Source organism: Diospyros lotus, chromosome 11 (assembly GCF_014633365.1).
Source record: "Diospyros lotus cultivar Yz01 chromosome 11, ASM1463336v1, whole genome shotgun sequence".
Taxonomy (NCBI): domain Eukaryota; kingdom Viridiplantae; phylum Streptophyta; class Magnoliopsida; order Ericales; family Ebenaceae; genus Diospyros; species Diospyros lotus.
In genome coordinates, this window is record NC_068348.1 from 21,563,671 (window position 1) to 21,580,080 (window position 16,410).

The 16,410-nt window shown below is 36.8% G+C and overlaps 1 protein-coding gene across 3 annotated transcripts in view; it reads right to left on the minus strand.

The window, feature by feature from the left end:
* The window catches only part of LOC127813427 (copper-transporting ATPase PAA2, chloroplastic), a 119,442-nt gene that overhangs the window by 75,245 nt on the left and 27,787 nt on the right, over positions 1–16,410 (minus strand). For 2 of the 3 annotated variants that reach the window (XM_052354388.1, XM_052354387.1), the window contains 2 exons: positions 6,961–7,125; positions 6,219–6,329 (listed from right to left, as the gene is read on the minus strand). In XM_052354388.1, the coding sequence (XP_052210348.1) occupies positions 6,219–6,329; positions 6,961–7,125 (276 nt within the window). The remainder of the gene's footprint in view (positions 1–6,218; positions 6,330–6,960; positions 7,126–16,410) is intronic. The other variant, XM_052354389.1, reaches the window with a different exon arrangement.

The following is a 16,410-nucleotide window of genomic DNA, read 5'->3' on the forward strand; positions in this document are numbered from 1 at the left end:
GTTGGTAGGCAAACTCATTTATTTGTCTCACACAAGGCCTGACATTACCTATGTTATGGGTATTGTTAGCCAATTCATGCATTCACTAACTAGGAGACACTTGGAAGCAGCCTATCATATCCTTAAATATCTTAAGGGAACACCAGGTAAGGGTCTGCTATTTACAAAAGGTCGAGACAAAGGAATAGTAGGCTATGCAGATTCCGATTGGGCAAGGGCTGTGGAAGACAGCAAATCCACATTTGGCTATTATACAAAATTATGGGGTAATTCGGTGACTTGCCGGAGCAAGAAACAACAAATGGTAGCTCGTAGTAGCGCTGAAGCAGAGTATCGCTCAATTGCTCAAGCAATTTGTGAAATGATATGGGTAGAAAGGTTGCTGAAAGATTTGTCTATACCAGTGTCATCCCCTAAGCTTCTTTATAGTGATAGCAAATCAGCTATCAACATTGTTAAGAATCCGATGCAGCATAACCAGATGAAGCATGTCCGAATTGATCGATATTTTGTCAAACAAGAGCTAGAGGATGGAAACATTAAGCTGACTTATGTCCCAATAGAAGATCAGCATGCAGATATTTTGACCAAAGCTATGGGAAAACAAGGCTTTGAATCGATAAGGAGCAAGCTGGGAATATTTGATATATATCCCTCAGCTTGAGGGGGGGGGGTGTTGAAAGATAAAGATGCGGCCAATCCTAAAGGATTGAGGAGATGTTTTGTGGATTAGAAGAGAGGAGGATAATTCTCCCGAATTATCCTCAAACTGATCTTGTATATCTTGTATGTTATCTATAGATTAGTTAAAGTTATTTTATCTTGTAATCTTGTGCTAGAATTTAGGAGTTTATCTAGTAGCCAAAATTTAGGAGATAAGTTTGTATCAATCTAGGAGTCTTGTGTATTTAATTCTAGCTGCTAATGAAGGAAAGACATGGTAGTTTTTCATTATTCTACTGAATTTCTTCAATCTTATCTTCTAAGCTGCCTCATCCCTTCAATCTTGGAGACGTATCTTATCTCCAACAATCTTATCCCTTTAATATCGGGCATTCCAGTTATCCGTTCCAACACTTCCCCTTAAACTGGTGAATAAATATTTGTCATTCCCAACTTGCCAATAAGTGATTCAAAACCTGAACTTGCCATAGCTTTGGTAAACACATCAACAATTTGACTTTTTGTATCGATATAGGACAGGTTAATTCCTCCTCCAATTTCCCACTTTATGTAACTTCGATCTATTCTCACATGCTTCATTCGATCATGCTGAACTGGATTATTAACAATACTAATTGCTAATTTGCTATCATTGTACACTTTTGTTTGTTGTGACAAAGGAAAATGTAAATCTTCCATTAACTTTTCTAACCAAATTACTTCACAGATCCCTTGAGCTATAAGCTCATAATTCTGCCTCAGCACTGTTGCGGGCAACAACTGACTGCTTTTTACTTCTCCATGTAACCACATTTCCCTATAACTTAGTGCAAGAACCTGAGGTTGACCGATTATCTTCAATAGACCCTACCTAATCTACATCAACAAAACCCTCAATTCCTCTTTCACCATTTTCCAGAAATAATAGTTCCTTTCTAAGTGTCCCTTTTAGATATCTTAGGACATGAATAGCAGCATTCATATGTCTTTGGGTAAGAGAATGCATATATTGTTGGCTTATCGCACTCACTACATAGGCTATATCAAGCCGTATAAGAGATAAATAAATTAATTTTCCCACTAACTATTGATATCTTTCTTTTTCTACTGATGCATCATCATTGATTTCTCCAAATTTCTAGTTTTTTTCTACTGGTGTTCCAGCAGGTCTAGAACCTAGCATACCTGTTTCTTTCAAAAGATCTAGGTCTTTAAATATCTTATCTCCAAATTTCTATTTTCTTTGTGAGATGAAAATGCATGTTTTACTCTGAGCCACCTTCATTCCTAGGAAATATCTCATTGTTCCTAGGTCTTTAACTTCAAATTCAGATCTGAACTACTTCTTTAGGTTCTCTATTGTCTTGAATATCATCCCCTGTTACTATAATATCATCCACATATACAATCAAGATAACCTTCTTTCCATTTGCTACATGTTTTGTAAACAATGTATGGTCCGCTTGCCCCTATTGATATCCTAACTGATTAAGAGTCATACTAAACTTCTTGAACCATCCTCTTGGTGACTATTTCAACCCATATAAAGACTTCTTAAGCTTACATACTTTTCCAACCTCCATTTCTTGCTTAAATCCAGGAAGAACCCTCATATAGATTTTCTCATCCAGTTCTCCATTGAGGAAGGCATTTTTAATATCTAATTGATGTAAAGGCCATTCCAAATTAACAGCAAGAGGGAGTAATACTCTGACATAATTTAATTTAGCCACAGGAGCAAATATCTCTTCATAGTCAATCCCATAGGTTTGAGTGAAACCTTAGGCCACTAATCTAGCCTTATATCTATCAATACTCCCATCAGCATGATATTTCACTGTGAATACCCATTTACATCTAACCACACTTTTATTGGAGGGTAACTATACTATGTCCCAGGTATTGTTACCAACTAGGGCTTTCATTTTCTCTAAAATAGTAGTCGGCCACTTAGGATCCTTCAAAGCACATTGGATGGTCTTAGGAATTTCAATCTTGTCTATACTTGGAATAAAAACCCTGAATTGTGGAGACAACTTTGAATAAGTCAAATGATTAGAAATAAGGTACTTAAACACAAGAATTTACCCCCTTTCGAAGTGCTATAAGAACAGCTAAATCATCAAGCATTGTAGTGTCGTCCTCGGGTGGACTATGCTCCAAATCCAATGCTTGGCAGTGCTGAGGTTGCCGAGGATCTTTATGCAGCCAAGAATAAACCATAAGAGTTTTCGGGAGCTGTAAGGGGGTTTTCAGGAGTTGTAATGGAAGTAGCAGGAGCTATAACTAAATTTTCAGGAGCAGTTGTCAATGAGTTTTTAGGAGTTGATGTTGATGCTCCCCCTTGAGAACACATTCCCAATTGAGAGTCAATAGGGTCATTCATGGGAAGAGACCAGGTGGGATCCCAATGCCAATCTACACTTGCAGTCTCTCCTGGGAAAGAGGTGTGAGGATAAAAAGGTTGATCCTCATAAAAAATTACATCATAAGACACAAAACTTATGAGAGGAGGGACAATAGCACTTGTAGCCTTTTTGGGAAAGAGAATACCCAACAAAGATACACTTAAGTGCTTTAGGTTCAAATTTTGTTCAAAAGGGATTGTGGTTGTGAATATGCATAGTGCAACCAAAAACCTTGGGGGAAAGAGAAGTAAGGAGACGAACATTAGGAAACAGATCACGAAGAGTGCTGAGGGGGGTTCGAAATTGAAGAGCTTTGGAGGGAAGACGATTGATGAGGTAAGAAGCTGTGAGATTAGCTTCCCTCCAGTAGGAATTAGGAACATAACTAGTGAACATCATAGCTCAAGCAAACTCTAGAAGATGTCTTTTTTTTCTTTCAGTAACCATATTTTGTTGAGGGCTATATGGACATGAACTTTAATGGAATATGCCATGTTTGGAGAGATATTAAGTGAAATCATGAGAGAAATATTTCACAACCATTATCAGTTCGAAGGACATGAATGGAAGATTGGAATACATTCAAGATAAGTTTGTGAAACTGTTTGAAAATGCTACTAGCCTCAAATTTTTCTCTCATGAGATAAACCCAACAAACTCTAGTATGATCGTTAATAAAGGTTATAAACCAGTGAGTACCAAAGAGATTTGAATGTCAAGCAGAACCCCAAATATCACTATGAATCAAATGAAAAGGTATAGATGGTTTGTAGGGCTATATAGGATAATGAAAGCGAGGTTGTTTAGCAAGAATACATTGCTCATTAATGAAAAGACGAGGGTACAAGGATTTTAGATATGGAAAACTAGGGTGTCCTAGGTGTTTATGCCCCAGCAGTGCATTGGCATTAGTAGTTATAGCAACAACTAGTTTATTTTTTGGAGAATTTTGAATTGCTGGAACATCTCCTGAAATATAGTAGAGACCATCTTTTTCCTAAGCACTGCCAATCATCGTCCTGGAAAATACAATAAGATGGAAATTATAGATTTCAACTTCAATTTCAATAAACTAACTATTCCAAACCCTAAGGCAGGAGAGGTTGTGCCATTAGCCATAGAAATATTAATGGTTGTGCTATAAGTTGTATAATCCGAAATAGAATTGACCAAACTTGTCATATGATCAAATGCACTTGTATCCACTATCCAAACATGTTCGAGAAGTTTTTGAGATATCATTGAGTACTGAAAAATGCCTTGTTAAGCCATTAAAGTTGTTGCTTAGAAGTAGCAGGACTCGAGGGTTTTGTACATGTGCTTTGATTTAGTGATTTGTACAGGGCTTGAATTTGCTTAGTTGATAGATTTAGGTTTGTGTTTTTTTCAGTTTTAGTAGGAGCTTATGTAACATAGGCTGGTCGAGTTGTTTCTCGTTTATTTCGTGGCTTCCAATTTGTTGGCTTGCCATGAATATCCCAAAATGTTTCTCTTGCATGGTATGGTTTATTAAAGTGCTCAAACAATTGCTTATCCTTTCCTTGATCCCTTGATAGAAAACCTTCTCTTTTGATTGTAGCAAGAGCAAAATTTTGAGGGCCTAAGTGTGAGTCTATAGGTTGGGTGAACATTACCTTCTGTCTGCTTTCCTCTCTCCTTACTTTAGCAAATACTTCTCTGAGTGTAGGCAAGAGTTTAGTACCTAACAATCTTCCATAAACTTCATCCAAATCCGAGTTAAGACCATGGAGAAAATAAAAAACATGATACTTCTCCAACATTTTATTATATTTTGTACTATCAATTGGACAATCCCAACAAATATTGTAGAATAAATCCATCTCATGCCATAATTCGATCAAAACATTATAGTATTTTGTAACATTAAAGTTACCTTGTCAAGTTGTACGAATGGATGACTTGATTTCAAAGCATTGAGAGATATTTTCTAAATCTGAATACATCTCTTGTATTGCATTCCAAATTTCCTTTGCAGTCTTGTAAAAGAGATATGTTATACCAATCCTCGGCTCCATAGAGTTGACAAGCCACGCCACAATAATTGAATTTTTTGCTTCCCAGGTGCCATAATTTGCTACTATATTTGATGGGGTAGGAATTGTTCATGTCAAATATCTGGCTCTTCCTTTCCCTTTGATCACTAGTAACACTGATTGAAACCGCTCTCTAAAATTACTCCCATTTAGTTTATGTTGAGTAATCTATAGAAAATAGTTGTTAATGGGGTTTGTAGAAAAATTTGACTATGAATGAGGGTTAAAAGAACTAGTGGCTGGGGCATCAGTTGTTGTTAGGGTTGGTTGGTTCCCAGCCATGTTTCATTAATTGAAGAGCTTGGAGCTTAAGATCTAGGCTACTAGGACTTTGGCTCTGATACCACAAAATAAGTCAAAATATTGGAAAACTTACTTAAATTTTATTGAATTCAAGACTGGTATATATATATACAAGAAACCATCTAAGCTATCTCCTAGAAAACAGGAACAAATTTGAATTTAGAAGATAAAACAAATCAACTAAAATTTAAAATTTCTGGAGTTATCCTCTTCTTTCAAGCTGCCTCATCCCTTTAATCTTGGTATCTTATCTTCTAAACTGCCTCATTCCTTTAATCTTAGAGACTTATCTTATCTCCAACAATCTTATCCCTTTAATATCGGGCATTCCACCTATCCGTTCCAACAATATGGATTTACAAAAACACCCTCATATAAATACAACTATACACTAACACTCCCTCTCAAGTTGACAATGGCATAAAGACAAGAGGGAGAAAAGCTTGAGGTAGTATGTGATTACCTAGAACTTTAGGTTGGTTATGCCTCTATCTGGAAGTGATCAAAGAAATGGATCTACTTAGCTAACTGAAGTAAATGGGATCAGATTTATTGAGTTGATAAGTTCTGTCCAATCTACCAGTAATTTTTAATTCAAATGTACAAAGTATGCCCAATCATTTGAGGGATTTAACTGAGTTCAATACTTGAATATCTTCATTGTCACTGAAAAGATTTAGCAGCATAGTTCTATCTGCCAAAGGAACTGATGAAACAGACCTTGAAATAGTTAAGATAATGCTACCCAACTATAATGATATAGTGTCTTGATGTATCTATGATACCATACCCAGTTTATTGTTCCAGCAGAGACGGTAAGGCCTTCTTCCTTAAATACAGGAAGTGATTCTCCAGTGAGCATGGACTCATCCACAACACTTCGCCCTGCAAGAACTATCCCCTGTGGAGGCAGTCCATAAATTAGAATTAAAACACAAACCCTCATATTTTACATATAGAATCAAGAAACCAATGGCATCTAGATTAATAAATATTAAAAACAAATGATAATTACACTTTCACATAATGTTAGGGGTCAACCATTTAAATATAGCAAAAATTGGAGATTTGTGCTTGAAGTGCTAGTTAATCACTCTGTAAATGACAGCCTGGTGCTGCTTCAACCTCTTCTCTTTTTAGTTTCTTTTTGAATTGCAGATAAAGATATTCCAGTTTATGACAAGCTGAGAATAAAGGCGAAAAGTACAAACAGTTCACCAAAAACAAAATTAACAATGTTACTGTTGCACAAGAAGAGATTAAATCTGAGGTTTACTGATTATCATTCTCTCCATAAAAAGTCGCTTATGGACGATGCAAATTGTCAGAAAATTTTGTGTGATGCTTACAGAGAGAAAACCACGTATTGCTACAAAGCCTTAAGTTTAAAAAGTGATTTACATTAAACTGGTGATAAAAGGTGAATAAAAAAAACCACTATAGGTACAAGTTCTGTAAACTCTCCAAAAATTGTTTTCTAATCAATGACTGATTCACAATGAAGTTTCAAACCTAGAATTGAATCTACTTACATCGACAGGTATGGTTTCTCCAGGCAAAACCAACAGTGTGTCTCCAACCCGAATATCATCAGTTGGGACCTCAATGGAAATTGCATCTGAGCAAAGTACACTATCATTTGATGAATTGCAGCCTGATGGGGTAACCACAAGCCTTGATTGAGTTGACAATAGTGACTGAAGAAATACCCAGTAGTTTGTCAAGAAAGAAGCTCTAGATACATATGGATTCAACAAAAAGTGCATAAACTCTAAATATTTCACACACAGAATTTGACATAGAGTTGAACCAGATATGATTCCAAAACCAAAGGGGAACAGATTGTGGAAGTCAAATTGTGGAAAAATAGCAATCAGTATTTGTGTCACCCAGTGATGCAACTACCAATTAACATTCTTCAAGAAAAGCCAATGAAGTAACAACATGAATAAATAACTGATGAAGCATTGTTAAAAATTAGCAGGTCCAACCATGGCCAACAATTTGTGGACTTTGGGGACTGCAGCATAAATGCATCCCACAAAAAAATATAAAGGCAGGATGGTTAAATTGAGAAGTGTGTTTGGCATTTTACATGATAACAAAATTTTGCTAAAGCTAAAAGGAAAATTTTATAGGATGGCTATAAGACCAACTTTGTTGCATGGAATGGAATGTTGAGCTTTAAAGCACCTAAATGTGCAAAATATGAGGATACTTATGATGAGGATGTTACAATACATGTGCAATCATACAAGAAAGAATAAATTAAAAATGAGGTCGTTTATAATTGAAAAATATGTTGATGGAAGTTTTCAATGAGAGGAATAAACTTCCTTAATGTCATTGATCCACGGTATGCAAATATATACAAAAGGTTTCTAAGAAATCTCCTAATATTTAGGACTAGATTACACTCTTAGTATTTAGGTATAGATTACAACAACATATTTTAGATTATGATCAATCTTAAACTAGGATTTCCTTATTTGACTTTAAGGAATATCCTTATCCTCCCAGCTGGATATCTTCTTCATTTTTATCTTTATCATCTTCTCTTCTTATCCTCTTAGTTTAAATTTTTTTCATCTTCTCCAACACACCCCTTAAGTTGGTGAATAAATATCTATCATTCCCAGTTTGGCTTGAATAAATTCAAATCCTTGCTTCTGCACTGTTTCTTGCAACCACTGATTGCTTTTTACTTCTCCAGGTTACCCAATTCCCCCATAATTTTGTACACCAGATGTAGATCTATTGTTTTCAATAGAACCAGCCCAATCAATGTCTACAAATGCATGTATTCTTGTGTTTTGACTCTTCTTAAACAAGAGTCCTTTTCTAGGTGTTTCTTTCAGAGAATGTGATAGACAGCCTCAAGATGTCTTCTTGTAGGTGAATGCATGAACTAACTTACTATTCTTACAACATATGTAATATCAGGCCTTGTGAGTGAGTGATAGATCAACTTACCCACCAATTGCTGACATCTCCCTTTATCTACTTGATACTCCCTCTTGTTGTCTTCTTTATTCTTCCAGATAGGTTCCAAGGGGGTACTAGTAGGTTTGCATCCAAACTTACTAGTTTTTTTCAACAAATCAATCGTGTATTTCCTTTGAGATATACAAATCCCTTCCTTGCTTCTGGCTACTTCCATCCCAAAAAAATATTTTTAACTCCCCCAAATCTTTTACTTCAAATGCAGCCCCTAGTTTTCCTTTTAAATGCTCAATTTCCAATGTATTGTCTCCTGTGATGATAATGTCATCCATATAGACAATAAGAACCGTCTTCCTACCATTTGCTTCAATTTTTGTAAAGAGGGTATGGTCTATTTGCCCTTGTTTGTACCCTAGCTAAATGATGGTGTCACTAAACTGCTTGAACCAAGCCCTTGGAGACCGCTTTAGGCCATATAGTGACTTATTTAATTTGCATATTTTTCCTCGTGTTTTCTGTCTCAAAACCTAGGGGTATCCTCATATAAATTTCCTCTTCTAGCTCCCCATTCAAGAATGCATTCTTGATATCCAATTGATGCAGCTTCCAATCTAGATTAACAGCTATTGAAAGTAACACTTGAATAGAATAAAGCTTGGCCACCGAAGCAAAAGTTTCCTCATAATCGAGTCCTTGGGTTTGGATAAACCCTTGAGCTATTAATCTTGTCTTGTACTTGTCAATGCTTCCATTTGACTTGTACTTGACAATAAATACCCATTTGCTACCAACAACTTTCTTTCCCTCTGGTAGATTGACAATATCCCAAGTGCCATTAGCTTCTAGGGCTTGCATCTCATCCCTTACTGTGCTTTCCACTTCTCATCTTGCAATACATGATGTATATCCTTAAGAATCACTATATCATCAATGATGACTCTAGAGATAGCTTTGGATATCCCACATAATTTGAAATAGCGTGCTTTGTACACAATCTCACCCCTTTTCTTAGTGCTATTGGGATATCAAGATCATCAAACCTGTTAGATGTAGCCTTTTCCATATTGCTACTGCACTCTATCTCTAGACCTATCTCTGGATCAGACATTGGGTTTGGCTAAGGGTCACGAGGCCTTCTAGAATATACCAAAGTTTGTTTATCCAAGGCTGGATTTTCTTGAATCTGATCTACCTTCCCCTGAATTAGACAATGAAGTTTGATTAGGAATAAGAGTTTCAGGGACTGATTCAGTGGCAGTAGGAGATTCAAGATCTTGGATCATGGGTAGAGGCAAAATAGAGTCCCATTGTTCCTCTGCACTAGGCATTTGTTCCTGCAAAGGATTGGTGTGGAAAAATGATTGATGTTCAAGGAAGGATACATCACATGATACAATGAGACGTCTTGTAGAAGGATGGTAGCACTTGTAGCCTTATTGAGTGGGAGAATACCCAACAAATATGCATTTAAGGGTTTTAGGTTCAAGTTTAGATTGAGAAGGTTGATACTTCTACACAAACACAGTGCATCCAAACACTTTCGGTGACAAAGAGTTGAGCACCATAGAATGATGGGGATAAAAGTCAAGGAAGACACTCAAGTGTTCTAAAGGCAAGAACTTTTGAGGAAAGGTGATTAATAAGGTAGGAAAAGGTAAGAATAGCTTTCCCCTAGTATGTGTTAGGGAACGACCTTGTGAACATAAGTGCCCTTGTTGTCTTAAGAAGGTGGCGGTTTTTTCTTTTTGCCACCCTAATTTGCTGGGAATTGTAGGGGCATATACTTTGATGAATAATGTCATGTGCAGCTAAATAATGACCGAAATCATTGGAAAAATATTACCATCCATTATCTGATCTCAAAACATGGATTGAGGCTTGAAAGACATTGTTTATCATTTGATGAAACCTGTTAAACACAACATATCCCAGAGATTTGTCTTTCATTAGGAACACCCAACTAACCCTTGTATGGTCATCTATAAATGTGATCAATCATCGAGTGTAAGTTAAATTAGGAGTCCTTGCTCGTCCTCAAATGTCACTATGAATCAAATAGAAAGGCTTTGTAGGTTTATATTCATGAGAAGGATGAGAACTTCTAGTTTGTTTAGCAAGAATGCAGTGTTCACAATGAAACGAATGACTGCTTTTATTAATGAAAATATAGGGATACAAAGCTTTATGATAATTGAAACTAGGGTGCCCTAAACATTGGTGCTATAACATAAGTTCAGAATCTGAAATAGTAGACAAGGAGGATTGGATTTGTGACCTAGATCCAAGGGGTTGTCCAAGCTTTAACATATAATAGAGGCCTCCCTTTTCCTCAGCACTGTCAATTGTTTTTCCCGAAAGAAGTCCTGAAATTCACAATAGGAATGAAAAAATGTTACCAAACACTTCTTTTCTTTGATTATTTTACTCACTGACATTAGATTGCACTTTAAAATAGGAACATATAGGACTGACTTTAGCTTTAAACCTACCACACTAGCTATACCTTTCCCTTGAGTAATGGTTGTAGTACCATCAACCATTGAGATGGTTAAACCTTGAGAACAAGGTTCATAAGGTGTTAGAACCTCAAGAGATCCAATCATATGACCTGAAGCATCTGTGTCAATTATCCAACAATCCATAGGGAATTTGAAAGAGATTAAAGAGTGTCTATGGGTTAGAAGCTTCTGTTGTCTCCAGTTTGGTAACCTTAGATTGGCTCAACAATTATTGTAAGATCTCCAACTAATCTGCAGATAGAACCAAGTTGGTTGTCTTTTCAATCTCCACTTCTCCCCCATAGGCTGTTTGATTTCCTTTCCTCTGATTTCTACGCTTCCAATTTGCTGGTTTTTCATGTATTTTCCAACAAGTTTCCTTGGTGTGATATGGCTTGTTGCAGTGATCACACCATGGTTTGTCTTTTTGGGGTTCTCCTTTGAATGGATTAGGTGGTTTTATCCTTGAGGAGACAAAATCTGATGTTTGTGAACTTGCATCAGAATTGGGTATCCCTAAAGGATTCAACAACACCCTTTTTCTGCTCTCTTATCTCATGACTTCTGCAAAAACTTCTCTTATTGATGGAAATGGTTTGGTTCCAAGTAACCACCCTCTAACTTCATCAAGATCAGCATTAAGTCCATGCAAAAAATCAAACACCCTCTCTTTTTCTATCAAATTTTCATATTTCTTCCCATATTCAACACATGCCCATTTAATGTCATGGAATAAATCCATCTCCTGCCACGATTATGTTAAAGCATTGTAATATTCAGTAACTGAACTATTACCTTGTCTAGTTATTCGAATTGTAGATCGGATCTGAAAACTTTGGGCAGCATTTTCCATGTAAGTAAATTTCTTAAACAGCTTCTCAAATCTCTTGAATTGTCTTGTAGAATAGATAAGTCCTTCCAATCTTTAGTTCCATAAAATTGACCAGCCATGCCATCACAATAGAGTTTTCAGCTTCCCACACACCATAGTTTGTTGAATTTGTGCTTGGCTTAGAGGCTGTCCCAGTTAGGTATCCAACCTTGCCCTTTCCCCGAATTACTAGCAAAACTAACTGGAACCATTCTCTAAAGTTGGTTCCATTCAGCGTCGAGGGTGATTGGAGATGGTGCAACTTGAGTATTCCTTGTTGGAGGAGGTAAATTGTTTGAAGCTTCACTTGCTGTCTAAGATTCAGCCATATCGTGAGCTTAAGGGAGTCTACAAGTTGTAGGAAAGGGAGAATAGGTAGAAGATTTTGCCACGGAACCGTGGCTCTAATGCCATGGAAAATATGTTGGTGGAAGTTTTCAATGAGAAGAATAAACTTCCTTAATGTCATTGACCCACGGTATACGAATTTATACATAAAAGTTCCTAAGAAATCTCCTAATATTTAGGACTATATTACATTCCTAGTATTTAGGTATAGATTACAACATCATGTTTTAGATTAGGATCAATCTTAAAGTAGGATTTCCTTACCTGACTTTAAGGAATATCCTTATCCTCCCAACTATATATATTTTTCATCTTTATATTTATCATCTTCTTTTCTTATCCTTTCGATCATAGCTTAAATTTTCTTCATCTTCTCCAACTATAATAAAAGTGAAATAGCTCACATTGAAGATAAGATAAGTAAGACCCGACTAAAGATAGTGTCGTGAATCAAGACCATAAATCAAGGAAAGTATCTTTGTTATAAATCAACGAAGAAAGATTTTCCATAAATCAAGAAAAATATCTTTGCCATAAATCAAGGAAAGAAGATTTGTCAATTAATATGTGAATAGATGTAATTAACTATTATTTAGGCCTTAATTTTAGTATAGCTTACTATAAATTTCAATGGAAGAATGCTAGACCAAATATAGAGTTATACTCCTAAAAAGGGTTTTCTCTCTTTTCTATCTTGTTCAACATTGTTTTTCTCTTTTTTCCACATGGTATTAGAGCCTAAAAACCCCTAGGACTCTTCTTTCTAAGGCTTCATCGCTAACTACTCTTCTGTTGCTACTGACAGCCATCATGAGCAGGCTTCATTGATGCAATAGTACATTATTTCCCATTCTTCCCTTGGGCCTTCCCATTAACCGAAGATGTTAGCCACCACTAATAAAGCTAGTTCCTACGATACAAGGGAAACATCAACACCCATGATGCTTCAGCCATTGGGAGAACTGCAGCCAATCAATGCTGCCTATCGGTTGGATGGAAGGAATTATCTTAAATGGTCTTGATTAATTCGAACCATTTTGAAAGGAAAAGGGAAGATTAACCATATTATAGGAACCATACCAAAGAAAGGAGATCCAGCCTATGCGGCATGGGATGGAGAAGATTCCATGATCATTGCATGGCTGTGGAGTTCCATGGCTCTCGAAATCAATGATACCTGCACGTTTTTGTCAACAGCAAAGGAGGTTTGGGAGTCTATCCAACAAACCTACTCGAAGGTGAAGAATGCAGCCCAGATCTATGAGTTGAAGACCAAAATAGTTGCAGCAAAGCAAGATAACATAACTATCATTGAGTATGCCAATTTCCTAAAGGGACTATGGCAAGAAATGGATCACTACAGGGTAATTGAGATGAAGAATAGTGATGATGCAGCCACCTTGAAAGCTTTTATAGACAAATATTGCACCTATGATTTTCTTACAGGTCTAAATGTGGAGTATGATTAGGTAAGAGTTCAAATCCTAGGCAATGATGACTTACCTTCACTTAATGAAATGATTTCAATTATTATAGCTGAGGAAAGCAGAAGGGGTGTCATGTTGGACCCCAAACCAGTTGAGGCCTCAGCAATGGTGGCAAAAGGAGGAGGAAATTGTGGGTTTAAGAAGGACCAACTATCGGGAGAAAATGGAAAAACAAGTCTCAAATCCATGGGCAATGACAACTATGAGAATATGTGGTGTACTTTCTGCAAGAAACCACGACATACTAGGGAGATGTGCTAGAAGCTACATGGAAAGCCACTAAGCAACTAATGGGGAAATAGAGGTGGACAACATCAGTATAGGAGCCAGGGGCAAATTAATATGGCAACTCCACAGGAGGAAAAACAGTCCCATGAACCAAAAGAATTCAACAAGGAGAAAATTGAAAGGTTGTGGTACCTTTTGAAACAAGTCTTAGAAAAATCGGGATTGCTTGCTTGATTTGATATTGAGATGGCTTTGAAAATATATACAAGTTACAACTTAATCTCTTTCCTATAAAGTAGGAAAGGATTTTAGTAATCTACTCCTAAAAACTAGAAATAACTATCTCCTAAAGTTTAGGAGATAAAAACAGATATAAAATACAAATTTACAATGACTAAAACATAATTTAAATAACTTAAGATAATCTGATTTAATCTTCTTTGCACAACTTTCACGCTACTCTTTAATTTAGACTTCTTCTTCCACTGGGAGCCTTATTTCCGTTCAACACTCTCCCTCAAACTGGTGAATAGATAGAAGTCATTCCCAGCTTGCTAATTAGGGACTCAAAACATGATCTTACAACTGTTTTTGTTAGAACATCAACTACTTGATCAGTAGAAGGTATATAGGACAAATTTATCCCTCTTTCTTCAATTTCTCGCTTTATAAAACTTCGGTCTATTCTCACATGCTTCATTCGATCATGTTGTACCGGATTTTTAACAATACTGATAGCTGATTTGCTATCACTAAATACCTTTGTTTATTGAGACAAAGGCATCCCCAAGTCTTCCATTAGCCTTTCCAACCAAATCACCTCACATATCCCATGAGCAATTGCACGGAACTCAGCTTCAGCACTACTACGAGCCACAACAGATTGTTTCTTGCTTCTCCATGTAACTACATTTCCCCAAACCTTGGTACAATACCCTGAGGTTGACCGGCTGTCTTCTCTAGAACCAGCCCAATCAGCATCCACATATCCTTCAATTCCCCTATTTTCGGTTTTCTTAAACATCAATCCTTTTCCTGATGTCCCCTTTAGGTATCTTAGAACATGTTGAACATCCCTCATGTGTCTTTGAGTAGGAGAATGCATGTATTGACTGATTACACTTACTGAATAGGCTATATCTGGCCTTGTTAGAGACAAATAAATCAATCTCCCTACTAACCTTTGATACCTCTCTTTTTCCACTAGAGCAACATCACCATTTTCTTCAACTTTCCTTCCCTTTTCCAAGGGAGTTCCAGCTAGTCTACAGGCCATCATTCCTGTATCTTTTAGCAAATCCAGAGTATATTTTCATTGTGAGATGAATAGGCCTTCTTTGCTTCGGGCAACTTCCATGCCTAGGAAATATCTCATGGTTCCTAGGTCTTTTACTTCAAACTCAACTTTTAATTGCTTCTTTAGGTTATCAATTTCCTGCAAATTATCCCCTGTCACAATAATATCATCAACATAAACAATCAAAATCACCTTTTTTTTTTTTTAATGGGTTTAATAAACAAGGTGTGATCATATTATCCTTATTTATACCCTAATTGGTTGAGAGTCATGCTGAATTTATGAAACCAAGCCCTTGGTGACTGCTTTAATCCATAGAGAGATTTCTTTAGCTTGCATACTCTTCCATTATCAACCACATGCTCAAAACTAGGGGGAACCTTCATATAGATTTCCTCATCCAAGTCACCATTAAGGAAAGCATTCTTAATGTCAAATTGGAAGAGGGGCCAATCTAAATTCACAGCAATAGATAATAATACCCGAATAGAATTTAACTTGGCAACCGGTGCAAATGTCTCCTCATAATCAATCCCATAGGTTTGAGTGAAGCCTTGGGCAACCAATCTAGCCTTATATCTTTCAATGCTCCCATCTGCATTATGTTTTATTGTAAATACCCACCTGCATCCAACCGGCTTCTTGTTAGGAGGCAGTGGAACAATCTCCTAAGTCTTGTTTCCTACTAGGGCAGCCATTTCTTCCATCACAGCCACTCTCCACTTGGGATCACTCATAGCATTCTGAATATTTTTAAGAACTTCAGTGTTGTCAATCTTGGCCACAAATCCCCTGAACTGTGGAGATAATTTGGCATATGTTAAATGGTTAGACATAGGATATTTGACACAAGACCTTACCCCTTTTCTCAAAGCTATAGGAGAAGCCCAATCCAAACCATCTTCCTCTCTAGCATTGCTGTCAATATTGTTTCTGAGTGTAGCAGTCCCCTCATCATTAACCATATTTTCTTCTGATGGACCAACATCTGAAAGTAATGGCTAGTTTTGCTTTGGTTCTGGCCGGCCTTCCTTTAGGTCTTCTAGAGTAAGTAAACAGAGGGTTATCAGTTGCTGAGGGAGGCTTATGAGGACCAAATTTACGGGTAGAACCTGTTTTCTCATGTCCAGAATGATGAAGAGATTCAGAGGTATGAGAAATAGAGGAGGAATCAGCAGGAGCAGGCTCAATAAGGGAAACAACCGGTTCTGCAAGTGTGTTATCACAAGGTGCTGAGGATGCTCCCCCTTAAGAACACACCGGTAGGATAGGATCAATGGGAAAAACAAAGGGAAGAAGATTAGCAGGGA